At 33.0% G+C, this 15,568-nt stretch overlaps 2 protein-coding genes across 7 annotated transcripts in view; one reads left to right on the top strand and one right to left on the bottom strand.

Moving 5' to 3' along the window:
* The first annotated feature begins 378 nt into the window (after positions 1 to 378).
* On the top strand, positions 379 to 1,659 carry LOC127979694 (60S acidic ribosomal protein P1-like). Its single transcript, XM_052585294.1, has 4 exons — positions 379 to 591; positions 1,176 to 1,250; positions 1,343 to 1,454; positions 1,542 to 1,659. The coding sequence occupies exons 1-4, from the start codon at positions 520 to 522 to the stop codon at positions 1,622 to 1,624; spliced, it is 342 nt and encodes a 113-aa protein (XP_052441254.1). The 5' UTR covers positions 379 to 519; the 3' UTR covers positions 1,625 to 1,659.
* Positions 1,660 to 2,635: 976 nt separating this feature from the next.
* The window catches only part of LOC127979075 (focal adhesion kinase 1), a 71,039-nt gene continuing 58,106 nt past the window's right edge, over positions 2,636 to 15,568 (bottom strand). For all 6 annotated transcript variants that reach the window (XM_052584192.1, XM_052584193.1, XM_052584187.1 and 3 more), the window contains 8 exons: positions 14,317 to 14,427; positions 14,118 to 14,225; positions 10,490 to 10,552; positions 9,200 to 9,239; positions 8,041 to 8,135; positions 5,098 to 5,253; positions 4,929 to 5,009; positions 2,636 to 3,394 (listed from right to left, as the gene is read on the bottom strand). In XM_052584192.1, the coding sequence (XP_052440152.1) occupies positions 3,149 to 3,394; positions 4,929 to 5,009; positions 5,098 to 5,253; positions 8,041 to 8,135; positions 9,200 to 9,239; positions 10,490 to 10,552; positions 14,118 to 14,225; positions 14,317 to 14,427 (900 nt within the window). In that variant the 3' untranslated portion in view covers positions 2,636 to 3,148. The remainder of the gene's footprint in view (positions 3,395 to 4,928; positions 5,010 to 5,097; positions 5,254 to 8,040; positions 8,136 to 9,199; positions 9,240 to 10,489; positions 10,553 to 14,117; positions 14,226 to 14,316; positions 14,428 to 15,568) is intronic.

The following is a 15,568-nucleotide window of genomic DNA, read 5'->3' as shown; positions in this document are numbered from 1 at the left end:
TATTCAACTATTATTGCCTACTACACCTAAAATATAAAGTACTAAGTGTAAGTATTTTAAATAGAATAGCGTAATTTTATAGTACCGTAGAATTAACATCTGATGAAATCGCTGCAGCTGAGAGATTTTTTTTTTTTTGTTTATAAGAAGAATTATATTTAAATTAATTAATATTTTAGGAAGGTTTGATTTTATGTTTTGCTTCTTGCGCATTGTCCAGTTATATATTAACTGTATATCTGAATTCAGCGCTCTCATAAACACGCGGTATACACAAAATAATTGACAGAAGAGACGAGCCAATCACAGCTTCCGTTTTCTACGCTGATCCCACCCACTGAAGTGACGCACAAGGTTATAAAAGCCATCGCTCCGCCTCCGTTCGGCCCTTTCCGTTCACTGACCTCGCTGTGTTTGAGGTGCTCGGTTCTTCTCACGAAGCTAAGGCCTTTGAATCCGGCGACTAGCACCGTCAAATTTAGCCATCCACGTCTAAATCCTTAACCCACTGAAAGAACAATGGCATCCGTGTCCGAGCTGGCCTGTATTTACTCCGCTCTCATCCTCCACGATGATGAAGTTACAGTCACGGTGAGTGAGGGATTTGAGCCGCGGATTGAACATCCGGGACACCGGCACACGTTCTCCTCAGATATGACACTTCTGATTTTGAACGTTTACATTTCCATCTAACTTAGTTTATTATTTACATGTCTAGTGTGGCATTATAAGCTTAATCTGATGTGTTTCTTCTTGAAAACAACAGTTTGAACGCCTTGTGTGGGAAATAGCAACGTAAACTTACAGAAAAGCGCGCGTTTTCTGTGTGATCGTTAGCCTATTTTTACGGTCTTGGTCGAAGTAGTTTTAAGTTTTACTTTTGAATACTAAGACTGTATTCATCACCTTGTAACATTTCTGTATCATGATAATGTCACAGTACTGAAGTAACGTTACATTGATTGATGTTGAGCATCACAATATCGTGGTTACATGTGATATTATGGTATTAATTATGGACTGTCTGCTACTTAAGTTACTACTGTTTTGTTTGACAGTACCATGATTAGCATCTGATGGCTTCACTTTATCTTTGTACAGCCACAATATTACTCATTGTGTTAGGAAAGCATCCAGATAGGGTCATGACCTGATGTTTTTGGTTGTGTTTGCAGGAGGACAAGCTGCTCGCTCTGATCAAGGCCGCTGGTGTGTCCATCGAGCCCTTCTGGCCCGGTCTCTTCGCTAAGGTGCGTGTGTTTCCCAGTCCATGATGGAAACCCTTGAAGGTTCATGTTGTAGTGTCTTGATTCTGAGGTGTGATGTCACTTCCTGTGCTCAGGCTCTGGCCAGCGTGGACATCGGGAGTCTGATCTGTAACGTGGGAGCGGGTGGAGGAGCTGCTCCGGCCGCTGCGGCTGCTGCTGCTGCTCCTGCAGGTGGAGACGCTCCAGGTGATGCTCGCTCTCCTAAACATGCTTCCAGGTGATTCATATACACTGAGACCCACTCTCTGAACTCGTTTTCTGTTTGCCTTTCAGCCAAAGCGGAGGAGAAGAAAGAGGAAAAGAAAGAGGAGTCCGAGGAGTCTGATGACGACATGGGCTTCGGTCTGTTTGACTAAAGCAGCTCTTTTAATAAAAACATTGAAACTCTCAATACCGTCTGTGTCGTTACTGGGTTAGGGTTAACCCAACTGTTCACTTGTTCTAAAGAATCTTGCGTTTGTTTACACGTCTTAAAAACATGAGATGCTAATGTCTCATTGGTTCAATGTAAGTTCAAGCATGTTTTGGGTCACCTTTTACAATAAGGATGCATTTGATAGTTACATTAACAAACTAAAAAAAAAAAAACATGCATTAATCTAAATGTTAACTTTGGTGTTTAATACACTACTCAAAGGTTGAGTGTTAATAGCTCTGAGAGCTGCCAATGTTAATGTTTAATGCAGCTGTTCACTAATACTTTAAAAATATAAATGGCTCATTGTTGATATTAACGCTTTTAAGACTTTATTGTTGAACATTAACATATTTCTGCCGTGCACCGTTCTTTCTTGCATGTGAAAACTTAAGTTTCCTTAAATTTAAAATACATTAATCTTTTCTGTATGAAGTAGTTTAGTGTCAAAAAAAGCAGATGCAGCCTTTATTAGCCGGAAGCTTAAAAGTCTAATGTATTTGGTATATTTTTAAAGTTAGGCTTAAATTTGTAAATAAAATAACTTATATTACTGAATAATCAAGAGACTAATAATAATTTTGTCCAACATGATTATAATGTAATGCTTAGCATGTTTCTTACATAATGCAAAGGGACTTATTTTGATACAAATGTGTTAAATTACATCTAATTTATGGAATCTAAAAATAAATATTCATTACATAATCATATTTTCTTGGCATCAAATAAATTGAAAACTCATAAATTAGCAAATTCTTTTTTATCCACAGTATGTTCAATTTGATCCTGATTTTAGACGAATTTATTTCAGCATGACTAGAGTTTCTAAAAATCAACTAAAATAAATACTAATAAACTGAACCAGTCAAACTCAACCAAACCAAAAAAGTTCAATCAGTCAAAAGAACTACAAAGTCTCCAGCAGATATAAGACCAAGACACGTACAGATAAAGATAACATTTTATTTGTTAAAAGATCTGTACAGTTGCTTCTTCCTGAGAATAATTTATTTATATCAATGACAAAACAGATTTCACGATTGTTCTGTACACAGAATTCATTCTAGTCCCTAGCGTGTGGTAAAAAAAAAAAAACAACATGACATGAGTTACAGAATTACGTCTCTTCAGATGAATTCAGAAGGCAGCTTCGATTATAAGAGTGATCAGTGTGTGCTCAGATATGTGTCTATATTGGCACTGGGATTTCCCTCGGTTTCATACAATAGCTGTGATTCCTTAAAAACGATCTGTTAAACATGACTCTGGTTTGGTTTGAGTTTCTCGGAGGATGTTGTTAAAGCACCTTGACCTCCGAAGTCTATAAAGTCATCAGTGATGTCGAGAAACCTTTGGATTTGTTTCCAGCTGCAGATTCTCCAGCGCTGAGAAAGTTCATCTCTGGATAGAAGAGAAAGCATGCTGCTGCGAGCGGATATAAAGCTCTTCGTCTGCTCTTGTCTTATGAAGGTGTGTTTGTGTAAGGTGAGCTGTGTTGAAGGTCCGGCTGATGGTCCAGCATCTTCAGCCGAGCCTGGTCGATGACGTCCAGCAGGTTCTTGGCGTCGACGGCGAGCGCGTGAGCCGCGGTCAGCATCTGCTTCTTGTAGTCCTGCTGCAGACTGGTCAAGACGTACTGCTGCGCCAGACGCATCTTACTGATGAGCTCCGCCACGTCTGAGTTCAGCAGCTTCTGAGCCATCTCGATCTGACACACACACACACACAAGATGAGAGGATACCAGGCTTCAGAAGACAGCTGCAGTCAACAAAACTACTTTTCGGAGTACAAGTCGCATCAGTCCAAAAATACATCATGATGAGGAAAAAAACATATATAAGTCGCACTGGACTATAAGTCGCATTTATTTAGAACCAAGAGAAACATTACCGTCTACAGCCGCGAGAGGGCGCTCTATGTCTTCAGTGTAGACTACAGGAGAACTGAGCAGCATAGAGCGCCCTCTCGTGGCTGGAGACGGTAATGTTTTCTCTTGATTCATTTTTAGTTTGTTTCTCTTGGTTCTTGTCAAATTAATTGTGATCAATAAGTCGCAGGACCAGCCAAACTATGAAAAAAGTGCGACTAATAGTCCGGAAAATACGGTAAGCATTAAGGGCTCTGTGCATCATTGTGATAAGATAAAAGCTTGATGGTTTAAACATTTGAAAAAGAAGAAATATATATACATATTATTTTAACTTTTGTATTTTTATTTTATATTGAAATATTACAATATTATTTTGAATGAATACACAACATAATATTAATTATTTAGTGATAACAATAATAATAATAAACTTTTATAACAAAATTGAATAATATTAAATAATAAACTATTTATTCATTTATTTTATTATTTAGTCATATTAAGATGTGAATCACATCATATGGTCTAACCCTAAATAAAAAGTTTTTTTTTTTTTTTTTTAACTTTCAACTTTTTTTTCTCTCCATATATTTTAAATAATAATCAAACGTTTTATCAGGGGAAATCCAATTTTCCCCAAATCATGCGTCCTGAATTTACAATATGATATAAAAAAGCTGGAAGAGATATAATGCAATTAAATAATTACCTTCATTATAAAATGTTATTTATTATTATTATTCATGTTTATTAGTATGGAGATGAAATTCTTCACATTTCAAACTATAGCATGCCTGTAGTATATTGAGGCATCCAGTGATCATCTCCAAAATATCTCTAACTCTTATTTTTTTATATTTTATCTTTTATCTTATTGCAATTTTAGCTTTAGTTCAGTTTCAGTATTTATTTAATTCTAGTTAGGAATTTCAGTTAAATTTAGTTTAGCTCTTGTTTTAATTTTCCTTTTTTTTCCCTTCCCATCTAATATTTATATTTTATTTCAAGCGTTAGGTTTAGTTTTAGTAAATTATAATAACATTGCAGCAAAAACCAGTATATGAAAATATTATATATATATATATATATATATATATATATATATATATATATATATATATATATATATATATATATATATATTTTTTTTTTTTTTTTTTTATTATTATTATTATTATTATTAATTCAAATCAAATAATACAATGGTTAAATGGTACAAAAATCATTAAATCTTTAAGTAACTAAATTTAAAACTGTAGCCTGTTGTCCAAAAGAATGCTATTGTTGAAAATTAATTTTGTCATTCTTCATTATTCTGAATACAGATTTGTTCCCCAAAGAGCACAGATGAGTCCCTGATGTGACTCTGACCTCTCTGTGAGTGCTGGCCGGTAACACCGGGATGGTCTCGTCCACCGTCGCTAGTAAAGTCCTGAGCGCCAGTCCAACATCCTGAGAGGAGACACCAGAGACACCCATCAAACACACGTCACACAGAGACAGGCGTCATGAGAGTATCCCAGCATGCTCTGCTCCTGACCTTCACCATGGGCACGTACTCCTCGGGCGGCGCGGGCTGGATGCGGCTGGACATCTCGATCACGGCCCTCACCAGCCCCGTCACGTTCTCATACACCTTATCACTGGAGCGGTCCAGGTTTGCTGTGGGAGGAGGACTGATCTCCTGAGGCTGGATCTGAGAGAGAGGACAGCACTGCATTAGTTCACCAGCAGGGGGCGGGAAAACACCAGCAATGACGACAACCAATCCTCCATCAGTTTACAAGATTCGATTGGTTATGTATTTCATTAGAACAAAGATCAGATTTGATTTATTATGTTTCAGTGATTAGACTTGAAGAACTCAATATTGAAATATTTGCTTTTAATTCATTTTAGTTATTTACTAATTTTAATTACCTTTCAAGACTTACAAAAATATGATAAAAGGTAAAAGTAAATAAACAAAGATAAAGATAAATAAAAATGATAAGGATACAACTTTTATGAAGATGTAAAATCATCCACAGTTCTCTTGTTTTTATTAATAGTCAGATGAAATGCAGGTAAACAAATACGACATTTAACCTTTTTTAGTAAATATTTGTTTTACTTTATTTTTATGATATAAAGTAATATAAGTGCTTCTTAAATGAAATTGTCAGAATATAATTGATAAATCTAAAATAATTTATGGTTCTCTGATGTCAATTAACAGTCACATTTAATGTTTTTGTTTTAGTGAATATTACATTTTGATTGATTTTATTAAAAATATTAGTTTTTTCATGATTAAATTATTTTTATAAATCATATAATTTATAATATAAATACAACAATTGAAATAAAATTGGAATTTTAAGTGTATGTCATAATTATCATTAATAAATCTATAATCATAGATTCTCTGATTTATATTATTGGTCACATGCAGGTCAACAAATACAATGTTTTTTATTTTTTTAAATAAAATATAATTGTCTAAATTCTTCATTTGTTTAATTATCATTTTATTTCATAATTTAGTAAAATATAAAATAAAATGTTTAGAATAAAATAAAACATTTTTTGGAGACTATCATGAAGATTATCATGTACTTTATGTTCAATTAAAATAGATTTTTAACAGAAATGATTCCCATGACACACATGTACTGAAAAACATCTATTGTTGACTTTAATCAGATGAGTGTGAGAAGACTAACACACACACACACACACACACACACACACACACACACACACAGGTCTTACCCTCCAGGGCTACGTGCAACAGTGCATCAGAAAGCAGGTGAGCGTGTGTGTTGTGGAGGAGAAGCGGATGCAGGAACACAGAACAAATGATTAATAATGCAAAACAAGCAAACAAAGCCAAACTGATAAAGTCATGCAGCTCCAGGTTCAGAGGAGGAGTGATCATGTGATCGTAAAGCAGCGTTCAGCTACAGATGTTTCAGACGTCAGACCACATCCAAACCAAACACCATCTGAGAATCTGCTCTAAAACACTCACCTCTTACACAACTAGCAAAAAAGACACAAATGCATATCTCTCCAAAAAATTGGAAAAGTACAAACAGTAGAGTTTTAAATCATATATTAATATTATATTTAAGTAGTATTAGTATTTCAGATCTGACTCACATCACATGATGTTTAAAGTGTTTAGCAGTCGTTTGTAGACAGGTGTGTGAAACACAGAAAAACATCTGAAAAACTAGTTCTTCAGTTTCTCTTCTGAGAAAAGACACGCTTTTTCTTCTTTCTGCTATCTTTAATCCAGCTGAATATCCAAACGCTTCTCAAGAGAATTGAGAGGAACGTTCAAACAACAGGAAAAATGAAAATATTAAATAGATCCAGGCAAAACTGTCCTCTTATATAAGAGCCAGGAAAAAATAAACAGCTCCCAAAAAATTATTGGCAAACTTGTGTGTGTGTGTGTGTGTTTGTGTGTGTGTGTGAGATGGGACATGACCCCTGTGATGTTATTTTAGTTAACTTAAACTAAAAATAAATCCAGAAAATAAACATTTTTGTTACTTGAATGAAATAAAATAAATAAATAATTCAACTCATTTTTTTTTAAATAGTTGGCACCATTTCTCATATTCTTTTAAATTATACTAAAACACATAAATATACAAAAAAATGAAATAAAATAAAAACCTTAAAATTGAATTGAAAAAAATAATAACTCAATTTAAAATGCAGAATAATTTTTTTGTAACTTTCAGGATTTTCTTTTTTTTTTTTGGCCTGAAAATCACAGCCATCAACATTAGAAATATAAATACATAACCATTCTTATCTTTTGAACCTCTTTAAATGATATATATTTATATTCAATGAAGGTTTGTGACAAATGAAAATAAACATTAACTGAAAGACGTTGTACATTTGTTTTATTTCAATTGGATTCCAACACACCATTTTTCATAATCATTATGAAAAATAATTATTATATACTTTAAAAAAGCTAATAAAAAAGCTAAAACTGTAACTATAATGCATGCATAACTTTAACTGAAATATAAAAAAAAACAATGTTAATAAAAACTATAATAGATGATGAATAATCCTGAAAAAACAAGAGGGTTAGAAAAACTCTTTCTGTGTTCAGGATGGATGTGGGTTTTTATTCGCTGAACTTTAGGTGCACTACTGAGTAAGCGTTTGTGCCCTGAGCAGTGTGTGTGTGTGTGTGTGTGTGTGTGTGTGTGTGTGTGTGGTGGTTTCTCATGGAGGTTTGGCTGGAGTGTGTTCTGCTGACGAAGATCAACTCTATCCGAACTCGATGTGTGTGTGTGTGTGAGTGTGTTTGCAGGAAACTCAAGGGTTCGTGGAGTTTATTGTGCATTTAGCAGCATGCAGAACACAACAGCCAATCAGCATGCTGCACACATCTCATCATTCACCTCTCAGAGACGCTCACACAACACCATGCCTGCTGAAGTTAGTCAGTTAGCCGAGTGTAAAGTACCTTGACCCCCTCGTTGTAGCTGTCCGCGGGGTTCAGGTTGGTCAGGTGACTCGGAGCGCCGGGACGCGGCGGCTTCTTCGGAGGAGCCACATGTTCTGATGGACACCAGAGGAATTAAAGGATTCTGTTAGAAAACTGTTCTGATTGGATGAAATGCTTCCAAAGCTGCTGAGAAATGCACACCATTCCATATTAATGACACTAATTTCCATGTTGCCTGACAACTGCAAACCTCTTTAGCATTATAATACCATCAGAAAAAAAAATTATATATATATATATATATATATATATATATATATATATATATATATATATATATATATATATATATATATATATATATAGCTGTAACATAGCTCTAAGCTCTAATCATCAAAATTAAAACCAAAAGACTTTTGAAATGTTTTACTTTACATGAATCTAAAATATATTTAAGAAAAAATTCATGATATAATTCTTTTAGCACTTGTATATTTATATGTATGTATATATATTTAAAAAAAATATTTATTTTTATAATTTTTTGGTAAAAGTCTTAAAATAGTGTCTCTTACAGGGCAGTCTTTCTTATTTTTGATTTATACACTTACTTATTGTAAACAAGTAACCATGTAATTTTAATCATTTTATTAAAGCTTGGTATATTTTATGAATCATCATGTTTATTCGTAGAAATTTCTTTAACCTCCCTAAATGATCATATATATTATATTATATTATATTATAAATGATCATATATATTATATTATATTATATTATATTATATTATATTATATTTTATGTATGTATGTATGTATGTATGTATATGTATTAATATAACATAGCCAAAACTACATGTAAAGGTAATAAGAATTAAACAAATCACAAAACTTGGTATTAAACTTATTAAACTGCTAAATTTCTATAATAAAATTCTAAGTTAGTTTAACAATAATATTTCTAAAATTAAATATTACAATTATATATTTGAGACGTTTTAACACCAGAAACTTCCAAAACATTTTAGTAACAATTTTGTTTTTTAAATAAGAAAACCACACAGGTTTTTCATGACCTGGTAAACTCTGGTTCCAGAGACAATCAAAAAATCATTCATTGCTCAGTCACTGTATAAGTTGTATTGAAAATGTGTGTTCATGACCGGCTGTGTTCGTACCTGCTTTACCCACGGGCTGATAAATGTGCTGCTTCCCCATCTGAAACAAAACACAATCACAATCACAAACCAGCGTTTAAAACAGCTCCTCCTCTGCTCTCTGCTTTTACAGCACACTGGGTTCACGCTGCCCACCGGGGCCCTGTGGAATTGTGGGTAGCTTGTGGGAAAGCCAGGCATATTTCAGGTTCTCAGAGACCAAATCCAAAAATGAGTCTGACCCTCGAGTCGCAGGATCTGCTGTAATTATGGCCTGCAAACGAGGGTGCTTTCTGAGGCTCTTATGACGCCTGTTTTTCACTCTTTACACATCAGAGAGGATGATCTGCCACAAAAAAACCCAACAATGTCCGTTAAACTGCCCCTCCCTGTGTGATGTCTCCTCTCAGGCTCTCAGATTCCTGTAGTTCAGCTCTAAATTAATTCCTGTCGCCGGTGTTTGGAGGATTCTGGCCGAGTGTGATCAGTTTTACTGGCTGCGACTCAGACAGGAAGTGAGAAACAGATTGTGTCCTCGCCGTGGCACTGTAAATCTCCCTCAGGGAAGAAACAAAACAAGCAGGGAATTATGGGAAGTCACTAGGGCTGCCCCCTAATAGTCGACTAACTGTTAGTTGACCAGAAGAGACTTTTTAAATTTTATAAGTTAGTTAATCGCAAAAAATGTATGAATTAATAAATAAATAAAAATGCACACATTGGTGGACTCTTTTATTTTTGCTCGTACAGATAAGAGTAATACAAACAAGACTCAACGTTTATTTGTGTGCACTCAGAATAACAACAAAACATTGTGCTTTTGTAAAATAAAGAGAGCAAACAGGATGCGCTTTCTGCCGTCTCGGTCTCCATGAACTTAAGAAACTGAGAAACTCTGTGTATATTTGTCTTACAGACATGGAAAATATATATCTCAATAGGGAGAGAAATGTCAACTTTCAAATTAGCCAATTCATATGAAAAACACATATTCTCCGATTTTGTAATCTGCATTAAAAGTGCAGACAAATGCATCCATGCGAAGATGCCGAGTCAGTGTCACCGACTCCATCTCTTAAACCGAGAACAAAGAAAGCACTAGTTTATCAATATATACTTTAAATGTTAATGCAATCTCCTTAATGTTTCTCCCTGATACATTCAGCATCATTACTTCTTCTGGCGCTGTGCTGTGGCAAGCATTATGGGTGTGCTTGAGAGTTTATAGGCTATGTAGGCAATTAAAGGCTCATTATTATAATTTAAACGGTTCATTAAATGAACGACTAAGTCGACCAGAAAAATGTTTACCGGGGCTTGGAGAGCGCTGTCCTCGCGGTCGATGCTGCCCCTCGAGTTCCTCGACTCCGGCTTCTGAACAAACACAGACCATCATTTAAATCAACAGATTCATGACTGAAATCATCCAGCATTACAAAGAAAAAGATTTGTTAAATATTTATGAGATCACCACATCACATGTTTGATGAATTCCACTGACTTTTCCAGTCGTTTGTGATTACTGGATTAAAAATCAGCATTAAACAATATTAAAAAAACTGAAAAAAATGTGAAAGTATTTAAATTTTGAAAAGTAAAAAAAAAACATTTATGGAGTGATTTCTAGTCACTAAAATATTTTACAAATATTAGATATTCTATATTTACTGAAGAGATTTCTGCAATTTAGAAATGAAAAATAATTCTCACAAAATTTTAATAATACAAACATAAAAATACATACATACTAAGAATAACTAGAACTAAGAATAATAATAAACACATTTTTTTAAAATATCTGTAATACTTATTTATAACTATATTTGATTGCTTTTAAATATTCCATTTAAAATTGAAATTTTTTTAAACGTTGAAAACTTACATTTTTATTTTCACTGATTTTTTTTCATGATGTTAAGATTATCGCAATTTGCTAACTTTTTATAACAACAACAACAACAACGAACATTTTAATATTTATTTACCTGTAATATTTTATCAATATTTAGAGCTATTGTTTAAAATGTATACATCATATATATAATATAACATAACTTGCATATAATTTATTTTTATTTTAGAAATGTTCATAACTTTTTATATATTATATTAATTGCATGACTTTTCCAAGCTTGGAAATCACAAATGTAAAATGTCCCAAAATCTCACAGTAAAACTAGAATACACATGCATACTATTACTACTAATAAACAATTCATATTTATATATGTCTGTAAAATATTTTATAAACATTTAGACCTTTTTTTCTCTATATTTAAATATTTAATGTTTTAAAATGTAAAACTATTATTTATTTTTACTCTCTAATTCTACTATTTAACATTACATTCATTAGCATGACTTCCAGGCTTGTAAATCAGCATTTTAAAATTCCTTAATATATCCACTTTCTGATCGGACAGATCTCAAGGCTTCACAAACCACACACGAGGAGCAACAAGCCTCACAAACAAATAAACCAGCGATTTCATGCACAACAACACATCTACAAAAGAGCTTCCCATCATCATCCCTCACTGAGCGAGTCTAGTTACCGTCTTTCCGAAACAGAACTTGAAGAGATGCATCCCGTGTGCTCAGTGTCCGAGGGAGAGGAAAGAGCGAGCTGTGTGTGTTTCCATGAGAGATGTGAGTCTGGAGGACACTCAGAAGAGCCTCTCTCTCTCTCTCTCTCTCTCTCTGTGTGAATGGTTTTCCTCTCTCAGACTCCCTCTCCCTCTTTCCTCTCGGTCTGTCCTCTCTCTCTCTCTCTCTCTCTCTCCCACATCCCACGCTTTCCTTTCCTCCCGCTGGTTTTACACAAACAGAAGCGACTGAGCTCTCCTCTCACTCACACAGCACATACTGCTTGATAATAATAATAATAATAATACACAGTATGCAAATGCGTATGCATGGAAAACCTAGACAAATGTCTGAATTTGCCAAGGATACAACTGCATGGAATACTGCATCCCACAATGCATTGCACTCGATTCGACTTTCCATTCCCAGAGCCGTGAATGAAGCCCAAGTGATATCGGTCACATTTTTTACTTTAATCAGATGGCTAAAAATAAAAGACATTTAAATGCTAAACTTTTTTTTTTTTTAAATTCAAAAGCACTAGATTTTATTTTGTTTAGTTTGATATTTTTTTTTGTTTATTGCTTTAAAGCTGCTTTGAAGTAATTTGTACCGTAAAAATGAAGATTATTAAAACCATTAAAAAAATAACTTTCATTACTTGAAATTAACTGAAATTAACTGAAAAAAAATATATATAATAGATTTATTAAATCTAATTAATTAAATTAATTAAATCTATTAATACAAACACTAAAAAGCTAGTAGCCAAGACAACATTTCTAATTTTATTTATTAAAAATAATAATACTATATATATATATATATATATATATATATATATATATATATATATATATATATATATATATATATATATATATATAAGAAACAAATTAAAATAAATAATAAAAAACAATTACAAAAACTTTAACTGAAATTACAATTAAAATGGTAAATATAAAAACTACTTAAAATGTTGATTAAAAAGTGTAATATTTAATTGATACTAAAATAACACTGGTAAAAGGTGCCTTTATTACTAGACTACCTAAAACATGAAATGGCACGAAACTTAAACCATTTATTCATTAAACCCTACATATGTCGATGTGTACTGTTAGTGCGATACAGAATTAATCATGAGATTTCAGTCTAATTGCTCACTGTTGAACTAGGGTCAGTTAGTACACAGTAAAGCTGTAAAGTGCACTAGTCTTCTCTCCAGACACTCGGATTCTTTCCTTCTGAGAAAAGTATTTATTTATTCTTAATCACAGATTGACACGGACGGAGCAGATGCCAGTGAGAGATTTACGGCTGTCAGAACGGCTCCAAACACACAGGTTTCCACCGTTTCCCACAAACCTTCCCTGCCAAACCAAACGCTGCCTAATGACACGCGTCCTCAGCGGCCGCCCAACTTTCCACCGTCCAAGAGCGCAATCACAGCCAAACCCCTCCTGACTACTGTCCTCAAATCTGTACGTGTCAATTAAACGCCTCTCAGGGAACTCTTCTCATTCCCACTGAACTGAAGATGTGATGCCTAAGATATCATCAGCTCGAGAAACACAGGGCCCTAGAGAAACAGTTGATGGCCGTCTCTGGTTACAGGTGCGCACAGATTTACAGCTTTGTTTTCGGGACTGAATTTGGGAGATCAGGACGTCTTCACTCTGTTCAGTCTCTTCCTCTGAGTAACAACAACAACAGACACAAACCACCTACAAGCCAAAGCCAAAGAAAGTGTAGGAAGACAGAGTCATTTCATGAATTTTTTTTTTTAATTCTTATTTAATTTTATAATTAATAATTAGTATATACTATAAGATTATTTTACAGTTTATTATATTTATTAATATATATTTTATTAAATGTTATAAGTTAAATATTATTATCATTTTTATTATCAACTACATAATTCCTAATGATGTAATATTTAAAAAACTTAACATATAAAATAAATATGATTTTTACTTTCACTCTAGAAATTCACTCTTCAATTTAATCTTTAATGCTGTCTTGAGATCACATTTCCATGTTTTCTCATTTAATATTACTTCTGCTACTAACAATAAAACATGTTAACCTTTTAATAATAATGTTTTAATATTTGTATATCAGTTTTCTAAACATTTAAAGTATTTTTTTATTTAAATATATAATTAAATACAATTTGTATTATTATTATTTTTTATTAAATACTTTACTTCTTATTTTTACTGTAGAGACTTGCATGACTTTTTAAGTAAATGAATCTGAATGGCTATTGCATGCATGAAAAATCACAGTTCACTTGTAATAATAACAACATTTGTAAGAGAGAGACAGAGGGAAGCTGTGTGAGCACCAGGAAGCTCTCCTCCTGCTCCAGCCATCTCTGGTCCTCCTCCATCTGCTGCTGCTGTTTGATGAGCGTCTCCTCCATCAGGTGACTCCGCCCCAGAGCGCCCCCATCCTGACACACACACACACACACACCAGCATGAGTCTGACCCCTGACCCTGAGCGGCGCTCATTCACACAGAGCGTCCCGTCTCCTGGCTCACCTCCATGTTTGGGGACCACACGGGCACCTCCTGTCTGTGATGGTTCCATGCTTCATGTGGGTCGAGGACAGACGCCTGCGGAGGGAGTCCTGCTCCGGGATATCCAGACCCCTTCACAGAAGACAACACATTTACATTTATTCATTTAGCACATGCTCTTATCCAAAGTGCCACAGTAAAATCTGTAAACGAGTAAATAAATAAAAATTAGTTGCATTCTTAAAATTCAATAAATCATACTGTAGCGATCAGTATTAATTATATAATATTTTTATTTATTTTTTAGGTTTTTATATTTTCAGTTTGCATTTTCAAATACATTTTTTAGTAATTTTGTTATGCACTTTGTTATTTAATTAGCTTTTCATTTTATATTTCCATTTGTTTAATTTATTTTTATTTTCAGTTAGTCATTTTAGTACTTTTAGAAGCTAAACATATTTCCATTTTTAATATAATATTTTTATTTGATTATATTTCATCTTTGATTCTCTTTTATTTTTATATCCTCTGTTCAGCATTTAAATTTGGGCAAGTATTATTATTCACTTTGGTCATTTTTGTTATGTGCTTTTACCATTATTTTGTAATACATTTTATTTAGTTTTAATTTCTTTTAAATTTTTTTTTTTTTTAAATAGCTTTTATATTGCGTATTGCGTAATATCATCTAATATTTGTATTTTTTTTTTTTTTTTTACATTTACAATTGATATATATATATATATATATATATATATATATATATTTAGTTTTTCTATTTAATCTATTATTAAATAGATTTATAAAACTATTTTATTTATGTATTTATTTTAAATTTTTTAAATAAAATACAAGTATTCGATGAAAAACAAATTGAAATAAGTTTTCAATAAAAGATAAAAATATATTTTTTTAAATATTTAGTTGTATTATTAAATATTAATATTAAATACCTTTCAATACTGTACCATTTTATTTTAATTTCTTTCTTGCTCATAAATGTTGCATTATGTTATGTGTGCGACTCTTTAATTTCTTTGCTTTCAAACATTAAAACTATAGAGAAAGTGGAAAACTGCTGGGAGATCTTACACTTTCTCTTTTGTTGACAACAGATTTAAAAACAATTCTATTTACAAAGTTAAAAACATGCAACCCTTGAATTCTCATGATTCAAACATCAGGTCAGAAAATACAGAAATCTGTACAAAATACAATAGACTGCATATGCATATAAAGCTGTTTGCTGAAATAAGTAAATTAATATGCC

Source organism: Carassius gibelio, chromosome B19, assembly GCF_023724105.1.
Source record: "Carassius gibelio isolate Cgi1373 ecotype wild population from Czech Republic chromosome B19, carGib1.2-hapl.c, whole genome shotgun sequence".
Taxonomy (NCBI): Eukaryota; Metazoa; Chordata; class Actinopteri; order Cypriniformes; family Cyprinidae; genus Carassius; species Carassius gibelio.
The sequence above is the reverse complement of the archived record's forward strand: the minus strand, read 5'-3'. Positions and strand labels throughout refer to the sequence as shown.